Below are 15,261 nucleotides of genomic sequence, written 5' to 3' on the forward strand. Positions count from 1 at the left end.
TTCCCAGGAGCAGAAATCCTTGCTCTCTGCCTTTTACAGTCACATTTTCTCAACATCCGTTGCTACCAAAAGTAGCCTGCTCTTTCCATACCCTTTCCTAACTACTTGACCTATCTATTTCGGTCATTCATGCAAAGATATTGAAAACAAACTCAAACTGATGACTTCTTTATCAGAGGCGATGTAAAAGAATCTGAAACTTTGCATCTGTCCCCCTTATTTAAAGAAATACCAAGATATCTGCACATAGCCACAGTATCAAAATGGCTGGTCAGATATACATTTATTAACATTGCTCATGTCTGAAAGCCATCTCTAAAAAAATAGAGCAGAACATTCTGGATTCAAAATGCACACGTATCTCACCTTCGCTGTCACAGCATTCTAGGATAGAAGGGTCTTCCCGAATGACTGCAGTCAGAGCGTTGACATCTCCATTAGAGGCTGCCTGATAAACCATGGTCAGATCAACTTCCTCAGATGAGTCACCTTTATGCATCAAACAGACACAAAGTGAGTGCGTGGAGCCAGTTCTCTGAAAGAATAACAATACCCAAGTTGTTACCCACACAAGTGATTCAGTAAAACTTCTCAAGTGAATCCAGGCAGAAGACTGAGTCATCCTGGCCACACACTCCCTCACCACTTCTGAAGAAAGGCGGATCACTGCGTGCCATTTGTAACATCGCTGTGTATTGGAAAGAAACCTGAGGGATTGGACGTCATTTGAGATTTTCTGATTCTTTCCAGGTATTCAGGCTTCTTGAAATCAATGAGCCCAGGAGGGAAAGTGGGGTCCTCATCTTGGTTCTGCATTGTCCTTTTTGATCTGAAACATATTCCTGTTTTCCTCAATGACTCAGTTCACCACCTTTGAAAGAGACATTGTGCTCTCCCCTCTCTGTTCTCCAGATGTACTCAGCAACCTTTACCGCCCTATTCTGTACCCTGAGGGCTGACCCTTGCCGACTGCCCCACCCAGGATCCCTCACCTTCTTGCTTGCCCATGGGAGGCACCAGCAGGAACCTGATGGGGAGAAGAGAGAGATGGCGCATTTCTTCCTGCCCTCCCCTAGTGCAGTGTTTGGCAGGAGCCACCTCTCTCCCATCAGGAGGCTCTTTCTGCAGAGCCAGTCCCTACTGGGCTCCCTGATAACACTGTCCCCTTCCATCCTCCTTAGCTGTAAGGATGGGAACGGCTTCCCATTGACGTTAGTCTGTGGAGATTCAGCATCCCTAGTTCACTCTTTCAGCCCTGCTTCATCTCTGCAAGTTGTCCCTTCATGAAAGTCTTTTCATTTCAACCACCTGGGATTTCATGAGATGGAATTCCCAGAAGAAACAGAACTGTAGGCAACTCCTTTGAATTTGGTAGCCACCTGCATTATGCCTTTGTGCACGATTGAACCGACTAATAGTATGGTTAAAGGCAACATTAGGCCAGGCATGATGGCTCACATCTGTAATCTCAGCACTTTGGGAGGCTGAGGTGAGAGGATGGCTTGAGCCCAGGAGTTTGAGATCAACCTGGGCAACACAGTGAGACTCTCTGTACAAAAAATTTAAAAATTAGCTAGGCATGGTGGTGGGTACCTGTAGTCCTAGGTACTCAGGAGGCTGAGGCAGGAGGATCGCTTGAGCCCCAGAGTTCAAGCAGTAAGCTATGATTGTGCCACTGTACTCCAGCCTGGACGACACAGTGAGACCTTGCCTTAAAAAAAAAAAGGTGACGACAGAACTATGGGTCAAGTGGGGCTGGGCACAGTGGCTCACTCCTGTAATCCCAGCACTTTGGGAGGCCAAGGTGGGAGGATCACTTGAGGCCAGTAGTTGAATACCAGCCTGGCCAATGTGGTGAAACCCCATCTCTACTAAAAATACAAAAAATTAGCTGGGTGCAGTGGCACATGCCTGTAATCCCAGCTACTGGGGAGGCTGAGGCAAGAGAATCACTTGAACCCAGGAGGCAGAGGTTGCACTGAGCTGAGATCGTGCCACTGCACTCCAGCCTGGGTGACAGAGCAAGACTCCATCTCAAAAAAAAAAAAAAAAAAAAGAAAGATCTATGGGTTAAGTGGAACACAGGCAGGACTGGGAGGGAGTCCTGTTCATGATGAGGAGACCTCCAGAGAGAGGCTGTGCATGACCAGTTTACTCACACAATTCCTCCCATGCATGTCCCCATTGCCCCTCAAGCATCAGCATAGCCATTGTTCAGGGAAAAAATATGTGTGTAAGAAAAGGTTTCTCAAGTTGTGTTTTTCTGCTAATGTGGACATTATGTCAAAGATACCTTTTAGTTTTCAGTTCTAATTGATCTTTAGTTGGCAGTGGTCCTAACCCTTTGGCTTGGTGTCTCTGTCCCAGTATTTTTGGGAAGTCATAAATGACTCTTAGCTGGTTGACCTGTCTGTCCCCAAGGGAACTTGTTATTGGAAATGATTCACTTATGACAACAAACTGTTTTCTTACCCAGGTAGCATTTTGTGGTTTCCATTTGTTTGTTTGAGGCAGACTCACTTGCACGTTTGCCTGGGGGCCAGAAGTGGGAGAGGACAGGTGTCAAGGTCAAATGCCACTCCTGTGATGAGCACAAGGACTATGGAGCCAGACAACTTCAGCAGCAGTCCCAGCTTGCACTGACCAGCTGTGTGGCTTGGGCTGGCTCCCTCTCCAGGCCTTAGTTTCCATGTGTGTGTTTGTTTATTTATTTATTTTGAGACAGGGTCTCACTGTGTTACCCAAGCTGGAGTGCAGTGGCGTGATCTTGGCTCATTACAGCCTCAACCTCCCAGGCTCAAGTGATCCTCCCATTTCAACCTCCTGAGTAGCTGGGACTACAGACATGCACCACCATGCCCAGCTAATTTTTGTATTTTTTGTAGAGATGGGTTTCGCCATGTTGCCCAGGCTGGTCTCTAATGATCCTCCCATCTTGGCCTCCCAAAGTCCTGAGATTTATAGGCGTGAGCCACTGCACCTGACCAGTTTCTTTGTCTTTAAAATGAAGATAATAATGATGATGATTATGACAACTACCTACCTCTCTTATAAGTTTGTTGTAAGGAAAAAAATGAGTTAATATTTAGTTCTGTGTGCTTTTAGAGCAAGGCCTGGGATATAATAGTGTATATACTTTGCTATGACTACTGCTACTTAAAAAAAATTTTTTTTTGGTGTATTTAGAAAGCATGAGAAATCTGGGAAATGAGGAACAAAAAGTCTCCTGTTGATGATGACTAGGTGAAGAGTCCATACATTGCACAGAACATTAAGTCTCCATTAGGAACCTTCCCAGGATGCTAGACATGTTGTTAAGATGTCTCACAATTTATCTAGCACAAGAAGTAGGGCCCAGAAATAGGACAAAGATGGGGCTGGTATCCAGTTGTGTGACCACATCCAAAGATGCTGGTGGTGTCACTTCAGAAGGAAGATTTTGGTAGTGGGTTGAGGGGCTCTGTGTTTAACAGCCTGTTTATATATTACATAATGTGCTTATATAACAGATATAAATGTATTTCCAATCCATTCATCACTGAGTGCAATACAATATGCAAGGCACATTCATCACACTGTCAACTACATACAGCTGAGAAAAACAATAAATGCATTGCCTGATAGAATTATGATCCCCAAAATATCTTGCCAGAAGTCTAATGAGATGGTATTTAAGGGCTAAAGGTAGAGTAACATATCTTAGTCCACAAAATATCCAGTTGAATTAATTGAGTCTGTAGTTTTTGCACTCAACATCCCCTCTCTCTGTTGATAAGATTAACCTGATTATTCTCTAGGGACTACCTCCTCTCCTCTTCTAGCCCACAGGCTGATTCAGTGGAATTGACTACATACCTGGTCAGGGGCAGAACATGTGGCTTAGAACTAAGACACTCAGCACTAGCAGTAGCCTGGCCATGGAGACTGATTCAGGGATGTGACCCAGTTAGAGTCCATGAAAAGCAATGATATGATACATTTGATATGTTGACTGGGGTTGTTGAGAACAATACTGTTGCTTTATTCTACCACCCATGAACCTGGAAGCCACCTGGTGACATCTTACCTGGTGACATCTTTCTCTTACCAGAGAAAGGTGGAGAGCTTTTCTCTGCCCCCATGCCTCCCCCCGCCCCCTAAAAAGAAGAAATCTTAGCCTGGATCAATATCCTGAAGCATTTCTTCAATGTTTTCTTCTGGTAGTTTCATGACTTACATTTAAATATTTAAACTATTTTCATTTGACTTTTGTATATGGTGAGAGATAGGGGTCTAGTTTTATTCTTCTGCATAGAGATATCTAGTCTTTCAAGCACCATTTATTCAAGAGACTATTCTTTCCCCAATGTATGTTCTTGGCACCTTTGTTAAAAATGAGTTGATTGTAAATGTGTGAATTTGTTTCTGGAATCTCAGTTTTGTTCCATTGGTCTTCGTGTCTGTTTTTATACCAGTATTGTGCTATTTTGGTTACTATAGCCTTGTAGTATAATTTGAAGTCAAGTTATGTGATACCTCCAGCTTAAGTCAATTTACATAGGTTTTGTGTATTTGTTTGGATTTTCTTTTTAATCACTGAAAAAGTTCTGACTGATAAAACGTTTTAAAAAAAGAACTTGGAGTTTTAGTTGGAAAATTAGCTCTATAGAAATAAACAGGATTGTAATAAATTAGTAGGAAGTCTGGCTGAATTACCAAATCTAGTAGCCATATTGAGGGCAGTGATAGATCTTTTCCATTCTTAACTGGTCAATGTCATATTGAGGTCTACGGCCTCAATTAAACAGGGCTATAATGGCTGGAGAACATTCAGAGGTGAGTGGCTAGAGGTATGAATGGACTTCAGTCATGTTACATGAAGAATAGTTGAAGGAAATAAATGTGTCTACTCTGAAGATTATTCCATGGGGTCATGATAGTAGCCTTCAGAGATTTAAAGAGTTTTTTTTTTTTTCTGAGATGGAGTCTTGCTCTGTCGCCCAGGCTGGAGTGCAGTGGTGCAATCTCAGCTCACTACAACCTCTGCCTCCTGGGTTCAAGTGATTCTTCTGCCTCAGCCTCTCGAGTAGTTGGGACTACAGCACACACCACCACGCCCAGCTAATTTTTGTATTTTTAGTAGAGACAGGGTTTCTCTATGTTGGCCAGGATGGTCTTGAACTCCCAACCTCGTGATCTGCCCGCCTCAGCCTCCCAAAGTGCTGGGATTACAGGCGTGAGCTACCGTGCCCAGCCAAGAGTTTTTTTTTTTTTAATTAAAAAATTGTGGTAAAAGATACATGAAATTTTAAATTTTAATGATTTAAGTATACTTACAGTTCAAAACATTAATTATGTCCATTCACACTGCTATGTAACCATCACTACCACCCATCTTTTCATCTTCCAAATCTCTGTACTCATTAAACTGTAAGTCTCCATTCTTTCCTGTCCCCAATCCCTGGAAACCACCATTCTACTTTCTGTCTATGAATCTGACTACTACAGGCACCTCATGTATGTGCAATCAGTAACATTTGTCCTTCAGCATATTGTCCTCAAGTTTCCTCCATGTTGTAGCATGTGTCCGAGTTGTCTTCCTTGTTAAGGCTAAATAATATTTAATTGTATGTATGCACCACATTTTGTTTATTCATTATCTGTCAGTGGACAATTGGGTTGTTCCCATCTTTTGGCTATTGTGAATAATGCTGTTGTGAACTGGGTCTACAAATCTTTTTGAGTTCCTGTTTTTAATTCTTTTGGGTATATACTCAGAAGTGGAATTGTTGGATTATGTGATAATTCTATTTTTAATTTTTGAAGGAACCACCATACTGTCTTCCAAATGGCTGCACCATTTTATATTTTCACCAAAGTGCACAAGAGTTTCAATTCCCCCATATTCTTGCCAACACTTACTATTTATTGTTTGGGTTTTTTAAAAAATAGTCATCTGAATGAGGATGAAGTGGTATGTCATTGTGGTTTTGATTTGCAATTCTCTAATATTAGTGACAGTGAGCATTTTTCCATGAGCTTATTGGCTATACCATATCTTTCAAGAAATGTCTATTCAAATCCTTTGCCCATTTTTTAATTAAGTTGTTTGACTTTTCGTTTTTGGGTTGTACAAGTTGTTTATATATTCTGAATATTAAACCTTTATGAGATATATGGTTCACAAATATTTTCTCTAATTCTGTGGGTTGCCTTTTTATTCTGTTGATAGTGTCCTTTGATGACAAAGCTTTTAATTTTGATGTAGTTTAATTTGTCTATTTTTTCTTTTGTTGTCTGTGCATTTGATGTCATAGCCAAGGAATTATTGCCAAATCCAATGTCATGAATCTTTTCCCTATGCTTTCTTCTAAGAATTTCATAGTTTTAGGTCTTATGTTTGGGTCTTTGATCCATTTCCAGTTAACTTTTATATATGGTGTAAAGTAAGGATCCAAATACATTTTTTCCATGTGACTATCCTGTTTTTCAAACATCACTCATTGAAAATACTATTGTCTTAGTTCTGCTTTCTGCTGTTATAACACAATACTATAAACTGGGTAATTTATAAATAAACTTATTTGGCTCATGGTTCTTGAGGCTAGGAAGTCCAAGGGCATGGTGCCAACATGTGGTGAGGATGATCTCATGGCAGAAGGGTGAAATGCAGAAGCGAGCACGTGAGACAGAAGAGGAAGTCAGGCCAAACTCATTGTTTTTATCAGCTACCCATGCCAGAGATATCTAATCCACTCCTAAAATAACAGTACTAATCAATTCATGAGAGCAGAATCCTCATAGGCCAATCACCTCTAAAAAGCTCCACCTTTTAATACTCTTACAATGGCAATTACATTTCAACACGACTTTCAGTGGGAACATTCAAGTCACAGCAACTATTCTTTCCCTGTTAAATAGTCTTGGCACTCTTGTTGAAAATCACTTGACCATAGATGTATGGGATTATTTCTGGACTTTCAGTTCTATTCCACTGATCTATATGTCTGCCTGTATGTCAGTACCATACTGTTTTCATTACTGTAGCTTTGTATTAAGTTTTGAAATCAGGAAGTGTGAAACCTCCAACTGTTCTTTTTAAAGATTGTTTTGGCTATTTTGGGGTCTCTTGAAATTCAATATGAATATTAGGATGATATTCTATTTCTGCAGAAAATATCATTGGGGTTTTGACAGAGATTATAAGGAATCTGTAGATTGCTTTGGATGGTATTGACATCTTAATAACATTAGGTTTTCTAATTCATGAAACACAAGATGTCTTTCCATTTACTGGTGTCTTCTTTAATTTCCTTCAGCAATGCTTTCTAGTTTTCAGTGTACCAGTCTTTCACCTCTTTGATTATTCTTAAGTATTTTGTTCTTTCTCATACTATTGTAAATATAATTATTTTTTGAAGGGGTTTTATGCAAACAATTTTATGGTTAAATTGCTCTGTGAGACTTCAGTGGTTAGAAATAACAGTGGGTGAGAGTGACAGAGAGACAGATATTTTAACTATGATTAGAGCTTATAAAAATTGTCTGGGCCACCTCAAGAGGTAGTGAGCTTCCTGTCACTGAAGATGACCCCTCTTGGCTAGATGGCCACTAGACCTGTTTAGAAGGAATTTAGATACAGAGTGAGGCACAGAGTAGGGAGCAAAGGAAGACGTGTGAAGCAGAACAGCATGTACTTCAGAATTCCTCTGGCCCTGTGATAGGACACTAAACCACAGCGCAAAGACGAATTAGGAAATGAAGGAGCTTCCCTAGAGGTTGTTTGGAAACAGCCAATCTAAATTGCAGTCAGTGCAAATAATTGGGCACAAACTTGGAAACTGTCAGAGAATTTCTGTAGAAATGAGGAAGCATGATGTAGAAATAACAAGTACAAAGATAAGGATGACTGATGGTCCTAATTGAATTGAAAATGAGGGCAGGCACATTTTTTTCTACTGGAGATCAGAAACCCACTTATTAAGATTTCTAAAAGATCTGCATAAACAAACAATACCTAAATCCTTCCTTGTCTCCTTCCTATCTCCATCTCTCTCATCTATTCATCATCTGTCTTTCTTCCTTTCCACACTGCTTACATGAGGAGCATGTTTTGAATGGTCTTGCCTCTCTAACTGCTTGAAAGCTAAACAGACTTATATATGGGTACATAAAGAGAGATTCCAGAATGCACACAGGGTGAGAGACTCTGAGAGTAGAAAATGGAAGAAACATGAAGAAAAAGGGAGAAACATGTGAAGACATGTAGATTACATTTTATTTAAAAGTTAGATGTGGGCTGCGGCTGCCAGGAAACGATCTGGGTGAAGCGGGTGGCCTCAGTTAGCAGCCAGGAGCCACGTCTGCGGCTGCCCAGAGACGCAAAAGTCACTGGTCCTCATCTCGTCTCCCTTTCTGCCCCACCAGAAGGTGCAACAGGGAGCCTCAGCTGATGTCAGAAATACTGAATGGGCAAAAATTGGAAGCATTCCCTTTGAAAACTGGCACAAGACAAGGATGCCGGGGTTGGGAGCGGGGGCAGGTCAGAAAAAAAGAAAAAAAGACAAGGGTGCCCTCTCTTACCATTTCTATTCAACAGTATTGGAAGTTCTGGCCAGAGCAATCAGGCAAGTAAAAGAAATAAAGGGTATTCAGTTAGGAAAAGAAATCAAATTGTCTCTATTTGCAGATGACATGATTGTATATTTAGAAGATCCCATCGTCTCAGCCTAAAATCTCCTTAAGATGATAAGCAACTTCAGCAAAGTCTCAGGTTACAAAATCAATGTGCAAAAATCACAAGCATTCCTATACACCAATAAAAGACAAACAGACAAATCATGAGTGAACTCCCATTCGCAATTGCTACAAAGAGAATAAAATACCTAGGAATACAACTAACAAGGGACATGAAGGGCCTCTTCAAGGAGAAATACAAACCACTGCTCAAGGAAATGAGAGAGGACACAAACAGATGGAGAAACATTCCGTGCTCATGGTTAGGAAGAATCAATATAGTGAAAATGGTCATACTGCCCAAAGTAATTTATAGATTCAGTGCTATCCCCATCAAGCTACCAGTGACCTTCTTCACAGAACTGGAAAAAACCACCTTAAACTTCATATGGAACCAAAAGAGAGCCTGCATAACCAAGACAATCCTAAGCAAACAAACAAACAAACAAACAAACAAACAAACAAAAAAGCTGGTGACATCATGCTACCTGACTTCAAAGTATACTACAAGGCTACAGTAATTAAAAAGCATAGTACTGGTAAACAAAACAGAGGTATAGACCAATGGAACAGAACAGAGGCCTCAAAAGTAACAGAACACATCTACAACCATCTGATCTTTGACAAACCTGACCAAAACAAGCAATGGGGAAAGGATTCCCTGTTTAATAAACGGTGTTGGGAAAACTGGCTAGCCATGTGCAGAAAGCAGAAACTGGACCCCTGCCGTACACCTTATACAGAAATTAACTCCAGATGGATTCAAGATTTAAACATAAGACCTAACATCATAAAAACTCTAGAAGAAAACATAGGCAATACCATTCAGCACATAGGCATAGGCAAGGACTTCATGATTAAAACACCAAATGCAATGGCAACAAAAGCCAAAATAGACAAATGGGATCTAATTAAACTTAAGAGCTTCTGCATAGCAAAAGAAACTATCATTAGAGTGAACTGGCAACCAACAGAATGGGAAAAATTTTTTGCAAGATACCCATCTGACAAAGAAAGAGCTAATAGCCAGAATCTACAAAGAACTTAGACAAATTTACAAGAAAAAAACATACAACCTCATCAAAAAGCAGGCAAAGGATATGAACAGATACTTTTCAAAAAAAAAGACATTTATGCAGCCAACAAACATGAAAAAATGCTCATCATCACTGGTCATTAGAGAAATGCAAAGCAAAACCACATTGAGATACCATCTCACACCCGTTAGAATGGCGATCATTAAAAAATCTGGAGACAACAGATGCTGGAGAGGATGTGGAGAGATAGGAACGCTTTTACACTGTTGGTGGGAGTCTAAATTTGTTCAATCATTGTGGAAGACAGTGTGGCGATTCCTCAAGGATCTAGAAATAGAAATACCATTTGACCCAGCAATCCCATTACTGGGTATATACCCAAAGTATTATAAATCATTCTAATACAAAGACACAAGCACATGTATGTTCATTGTGGCACTGTTTACAATAGCAAAAACTTGGAACCAACCCAAATGCCCATCAATGATAGACTGGATAAAGAAAATGTGGCACATATATACCATGGAATACTATGCAGCCATAAAAAAAGAATGAGTTCATGTCCTTTGCAGGGACATGGATGAAGCTGGAAACCATCATTCTCAGCAAACTGACACAAGAACAGAAAACCAAACACCACATGTTCTCACTCATAAGTGGTTGTTGAACAATAAGAACACATGGACACAGGGAAGGGAACATCACACACCGGGGCCTGTTGGGGGTGGGCGATCTAGGGGAGGGATAGCAGGGGATCGGGGGATTGGGGAGGGATAACATTAGGAGAAATACCTAATGTAGATGATGGGGGGATGGAGGCAGTAAACCACCATGGCATGTGTATACCTATGTAACAATCCTGCACCATCTGCACATGTACCCCAGAACTTACAGTATATATATATATATATAAATACACTTTCTGGAAATGGCCTCTAAATCCTGGCTGAATTTTTAAATCTTCCTCTGTGGATCGGCAATAGGATTTCTTTTATGTTCTCAGCTATTTAGTATTTGTTGGAGAACAGGGTGACACCCAGCCTAATGTTCTTCATAATGATCCTCATTCGAGGCATTCAGATGATAATAGACAGAATCATACAGAAGGACAAATGAGCTTCAATGCAGATTCTAGCCAACATAATGATGAAAACACAGACATCGCTGAAAACCTCTATCAGAAAGTCAAAATTCTTTGCTGGGTTATGACAGGCCTTCAAAACCTAGAGAAAAAGGCCAAACATGTCCAAGCTACATGGGCCCAGTGTTGTAACAAAGTGTTGTTTATGAGTTCAGAAGAAAATAAACTTCCCTGCTGTGGGACTGAAAACCGAAGAAGGCAGAGATCAACTATACTGGAAAACAATTAAAGCTTTTCAGTATGTTCATGAACATTATTTAGAAGATGCGGATTGGTTTTTGAAAGCAGATGATGACACATATGTCATACTAGACCATTTGAGATGGCTTCTTTCAAAATATGACCCTGAATAACCCATTCACTTTGGGAGAAGATTTAAGCCCTTATGTAAAGCAGGGCAACATGAGTGGAGGTGCAGGATATGTGCTAAACAAAGAAGCCTTGAAGAGATTTGTTGATGCATTTAAAACAGACAAGTGTACACATAGTTCCTCCATTGAAGACAGCACTGGGGAGATGCATGGTAATTACAAATGTAGAAGCAGGAGATTCCAGAGATACCACTGGAAAAGAAACTTTTCATCCCTTTGGCCAAAACACCATTTAAAAGAGGTTATCTACCTAGAACCTTTTGGTACTAGAATTACAACTATTATTCTCCTGTTGAGGGTTCTGGTTGCTGTTCTGATCCTGCAGTTTCTTTTCACTATGTTGATTCTACAACTATGTATGAATTAGAATACCTCGTTTATCATCTTTGTCCATATGGTTATTTATACAGATATCAAGCTACCTTACCTGAAAATATACTAAAGGAAATTAGTCAAGCAAACAAAAATGAAGACACAAAAGTGAAGTTAGGAAACCCTTGAAAGAAAATCGTGAATAAACAAAGGTAAAATGTTTAGCATTGAACTGAAGAAGGACATCTGCATTTCTGATATAGAGCACTGGAATCCCAGTTGGGAATTCTAAGTGAACATTCCATATAGAAATCTTTCACATGAATAACTATAAACTGAAGCTTTAAATGAGCTGTGAAGTCTGTTCAAATGTGTTTTGATATAATAATATATAAATCTATCTATCCGTATATATGAAGAACTTGTATTTTTAAAATGGTGGCCAGGTAGAGAAACTAGAAAAGTGATTTTGTTACCTATTTTTGACCATCTGTATTATTGTCTTTGAGAAACTAAAACAGTTAAATTTGCTAAGGCTATACTGCACCGTGTTAGTAATAAACAGATCTGCCTTACAGAAAAGTTTAGAAAGAAATAATGTTGCTCAGTGCTGTTAATACAGCTCAAGAATTGAGTTTATATTTGCAGTATGATATAAAAGACCCAACCCTACCCCAAACACATAGTTTTTGTCTAGTGAAAGTTTTGTTGTGATTATTTATAATTGGCAGTATTTCTTCCAGAAGAAACTAAAATAAGACTGGCACTTATCCTGAAGTGCATTAATAAAACCACACTTTAAAATGAACATGGGCCTTGACTGTATCATATACTTGATTCTAATTAGTAATTTTTTACGGAATCTCTGTTGTCTCTTTTCTAAATGTGTTTAGCCACTCTTGAATACCATTCTCCACTATTAATTCACTCAAAGCATTCATAGCATTCTGTAAACATGTATTTGATAATACTCATTCCCAAACTTACCCCTTGTTAGTTATGGGTAACTAATAATAAATTTAATGCCATTTAAGGATGCTTTTCTTATATCAGTGCCACTTACTAAGTGACATTTTAAATTGATTATTTTAAACTCTTTCTAACTACAGAGTTACGGTTTCTCTCATTCTCATCCTGTTGAGAGATGAGAACTTGCTTGTGCCTTTCATAACTTGTTTAAAACACAGTTTTAAAATTCATTTTAAGGATCTGAGGTAGCTATTAGTTATACTGGCAAGATTATTTTGAATGCAAGATTTTGACAAGAATTAATTAAAAACAACAGAAAATACAGAGTGCTTAAACAAAAATGTTATATATTGAAATAGTAGATACTTAATTTATAACTAACAGTCTGAAGGTTGATGCTGACTTACTATTTTGGGATAGATAATTGTTTTGCCAATGGATAATTCTAACAATGCAGAATATCTATTCAAGACTGTCATCAAAAACATTCACAAATGTTTCATTCTATTTTTAGTGATTCTCTGTTTAAAGAGTTTCTGAAAAGAAAGAAAATTTTCATTTTTATTTTCTTTAGCAATACTGAGTGTACCATAACAGAATATTTTATAGGCTTTCTATGAGATTATTTTTAATTGTACAAAAGATTTACATTTCCCTATGTTTATCATTATGCCAATTTTACATGGCTGTCATGCCACTGACTCTGCTGTTTAGCTAAATAATTTCTTTTTTTCAGAGACAGAGTCTCACTCTGTCTCCCCGGCTAGAGTACAGTGGTTCAATCTTGGCTTACTGCAACCTCTGCCTCCTGGGTTCAAACAATTCTCCTGCCACAGCCTCCCAAGTAGGTGGGATTACAGGCGCGTGCCACGACACCCGGCCAATTTTTGTATTTTTGGTAGAGACAGAGTTTCACCAGTGTTGGTCAGGCTGGACTTGAACTCCTGACCTCAGGCGATAAACCTGTCTCAGCTTCCCAAAGTGCTGGTATTATAGGCGTGAGCCACAGTGACGGCTAGCTAAATAATTTCTATTTATTGTGCCAAAACATGTCAAAATCATGACCTCTTTGAATGGTATATTTGAGAGGATGTTCATTTCACTGGCTAACCATAGATTACTCTGTCCACATAGTGAAAACATGCACCAGTGTTTACCTATTACCATGGTAGTATTATCTGCCAAAATTTCAAGGCATTCATTTTATGCTTTGAACAACTCTTCACCATGGTGTGGACATGAATTTTCATATGTGTTTGACTAGAAGTATAGATGGTTTACTATAAATATCCAGAAACCTTAAGCTTTGCTCATAGAAAATGAATGTTGTGATGCATCCTGGGCTCTCGAGTCAGACTTGCTTGGGTTTAAATTCTTGCTCCAACACTTACTGTTTTTGTAACCTTGAGCAATTTTACTTAATCTCTCTGTGTCTCAATTTCCTCATCTGTAAATTAGGGATGATAATACTACCTCCCTCACAGGATTTTTATGAGGATGAAATAAATGTAAGGTTCCTAGAACACTGTCCCAGAATAGGGAGCAATAAATAGAAGATTGTATTATTATTCTATTACCTTGGAGTGTAAATATTGCATTTAAGTGAATGAAAAATTTGCTTTGACCAGATACTGAAGGAAATATTTCATACATTTCTTAATAAGTAATAGCTAGTATTTATCGAGTACCTACTGTATTCTAGGTACTGTGCTTAGATAATCTGTGTATAATAGTGTTAATCCTCAAAATTTGGATGTTATTCCCATACTATAAATAAGGAAACTGAAGCTCAGAGAATTAAAGTAACTTTGTCACTGTCACAAAGCTAGCAAGTAACAGAGGTAGGATTTATATTCAAATCTGTGTGTTCTTTTGTACCGTATCAGGCTTGAGGTTAGTCATTTAGCATTATTTCCATTTTTATTTCTATGATATGTGACATCTGATACATTGGCCAGTAATAGTCAAATTAACCTAGCCAAATTGTCATAGTGATTCTTAAACTGTGGTTCATACACTTGCCTAGGGCGTTGTTAAAATGCAGATGTGAAGACCCCAATCTAAGAAATTCTAATTTAAGCATGGGGCCCCATTCTTACCAGATACCCTAGGGCAGTGGTTATCAAAAAGGTGGTCCCAACAAACAGCATCAACATCACCTGGGAACTTGTTGGAAATGCCATTCTCTCAGGGGCCTATCTCAGATCTACTAAATCAGATAATCTAGGAGCAGGGGCAGGGGCTAGCAGTTGTGTTTAAGCAAACACTGCAGGTGTCTTTCTCATCCTAGTTTGAGAACCACTGCCCAACAACCTACATGATTTTGGTGCAAATAGTGTTTGAAACACATGGAAGATTGCTGCCCTGTTACTTAGACATCTTTCAAAAACCATGTTTTAAATCAGTGTAGTCCAGGATAACACTATATTAAATATAAAATAAAGATAACTTAAAGGGTCATTGGATCATTCATTTTGGCCAAATTTTTAGCTTCTCTAAAGTCACTAATATCAGGGTCCACAATAAAATCTGTAATTCTCCAAGTTTAGTAATTTTATATTGAGGCAGGAAGCGTTCATTAAGTACTAATAAGTACATAATTTATTAAAAGCATACATAAAGTAAGTGTCATCAAAAAGGTCACAATTGTTAGTAAAAAAAATTAAATTGAAGTAGTAAATGCTATTTTATTACATACAGAGCACTTTTCTGCTAA

The 15,261-nt window shown here is 38.8% G+C and overlaps 1 protein-coding gene and 1 pseudogene across 2 annotated transcripts in view; one reads left to right on the forward strand and one right to left on the reverse strand.

Annotated features, from left to right (window-relative positions):
* Nucleotides 1-15,261, reverse strand: part of ANKRD55 (ankyrin repeat domain 55) — a 133,917-nt gene that overhangs the window by 89,723 nt on the left and 28,933 nt on the right. The window contains exons 1-2 of one of the 2 annotated variants that reach the window (XM_064375989.1): nt 2,473-2,515; nt 367-489 (exon numbers count right to left, since the gene is read on the reverse strand). In XM_064375989.1, coding sequence (XP_064232059.1) covers nt 367-489; nt 2,473-2,497 — 148 coding nt within the window. In that variant the 5' untranslated portion in view covers nt 2,498-2,515. Of the gene's footprint in view, nt 1-366; nt 490-2,472; nt 2,516-15,261 lie in introns of those variants that run through there. The other variant, XM_064375988.1, reaches the window with a different exon arrangement.
* Nucleotides 10,681-11,765, forward strand: LOC105720655 (glycoprotein-N-acetylgalactosamine 3-beta-galactosyltransferase 1-like; annotated as a pseudogene).

This window comes from Aotus nancymaae, unplaced genomic scaffold (assembly GCF_030222135.1).
Source record: "Aotus nancymaae isolate 86718 unplaced genomic scaffold, 86718_ANA_hifiasm-v0.15.2.pri h1tg000014l, whole genome shotgun sequence".
Classification (NCBI taxonomy): Eukaryota; Metazoa; Chordata; class Mammalia; order Primates; family Aotidae; genus Aotus; species Aotus nancymaae.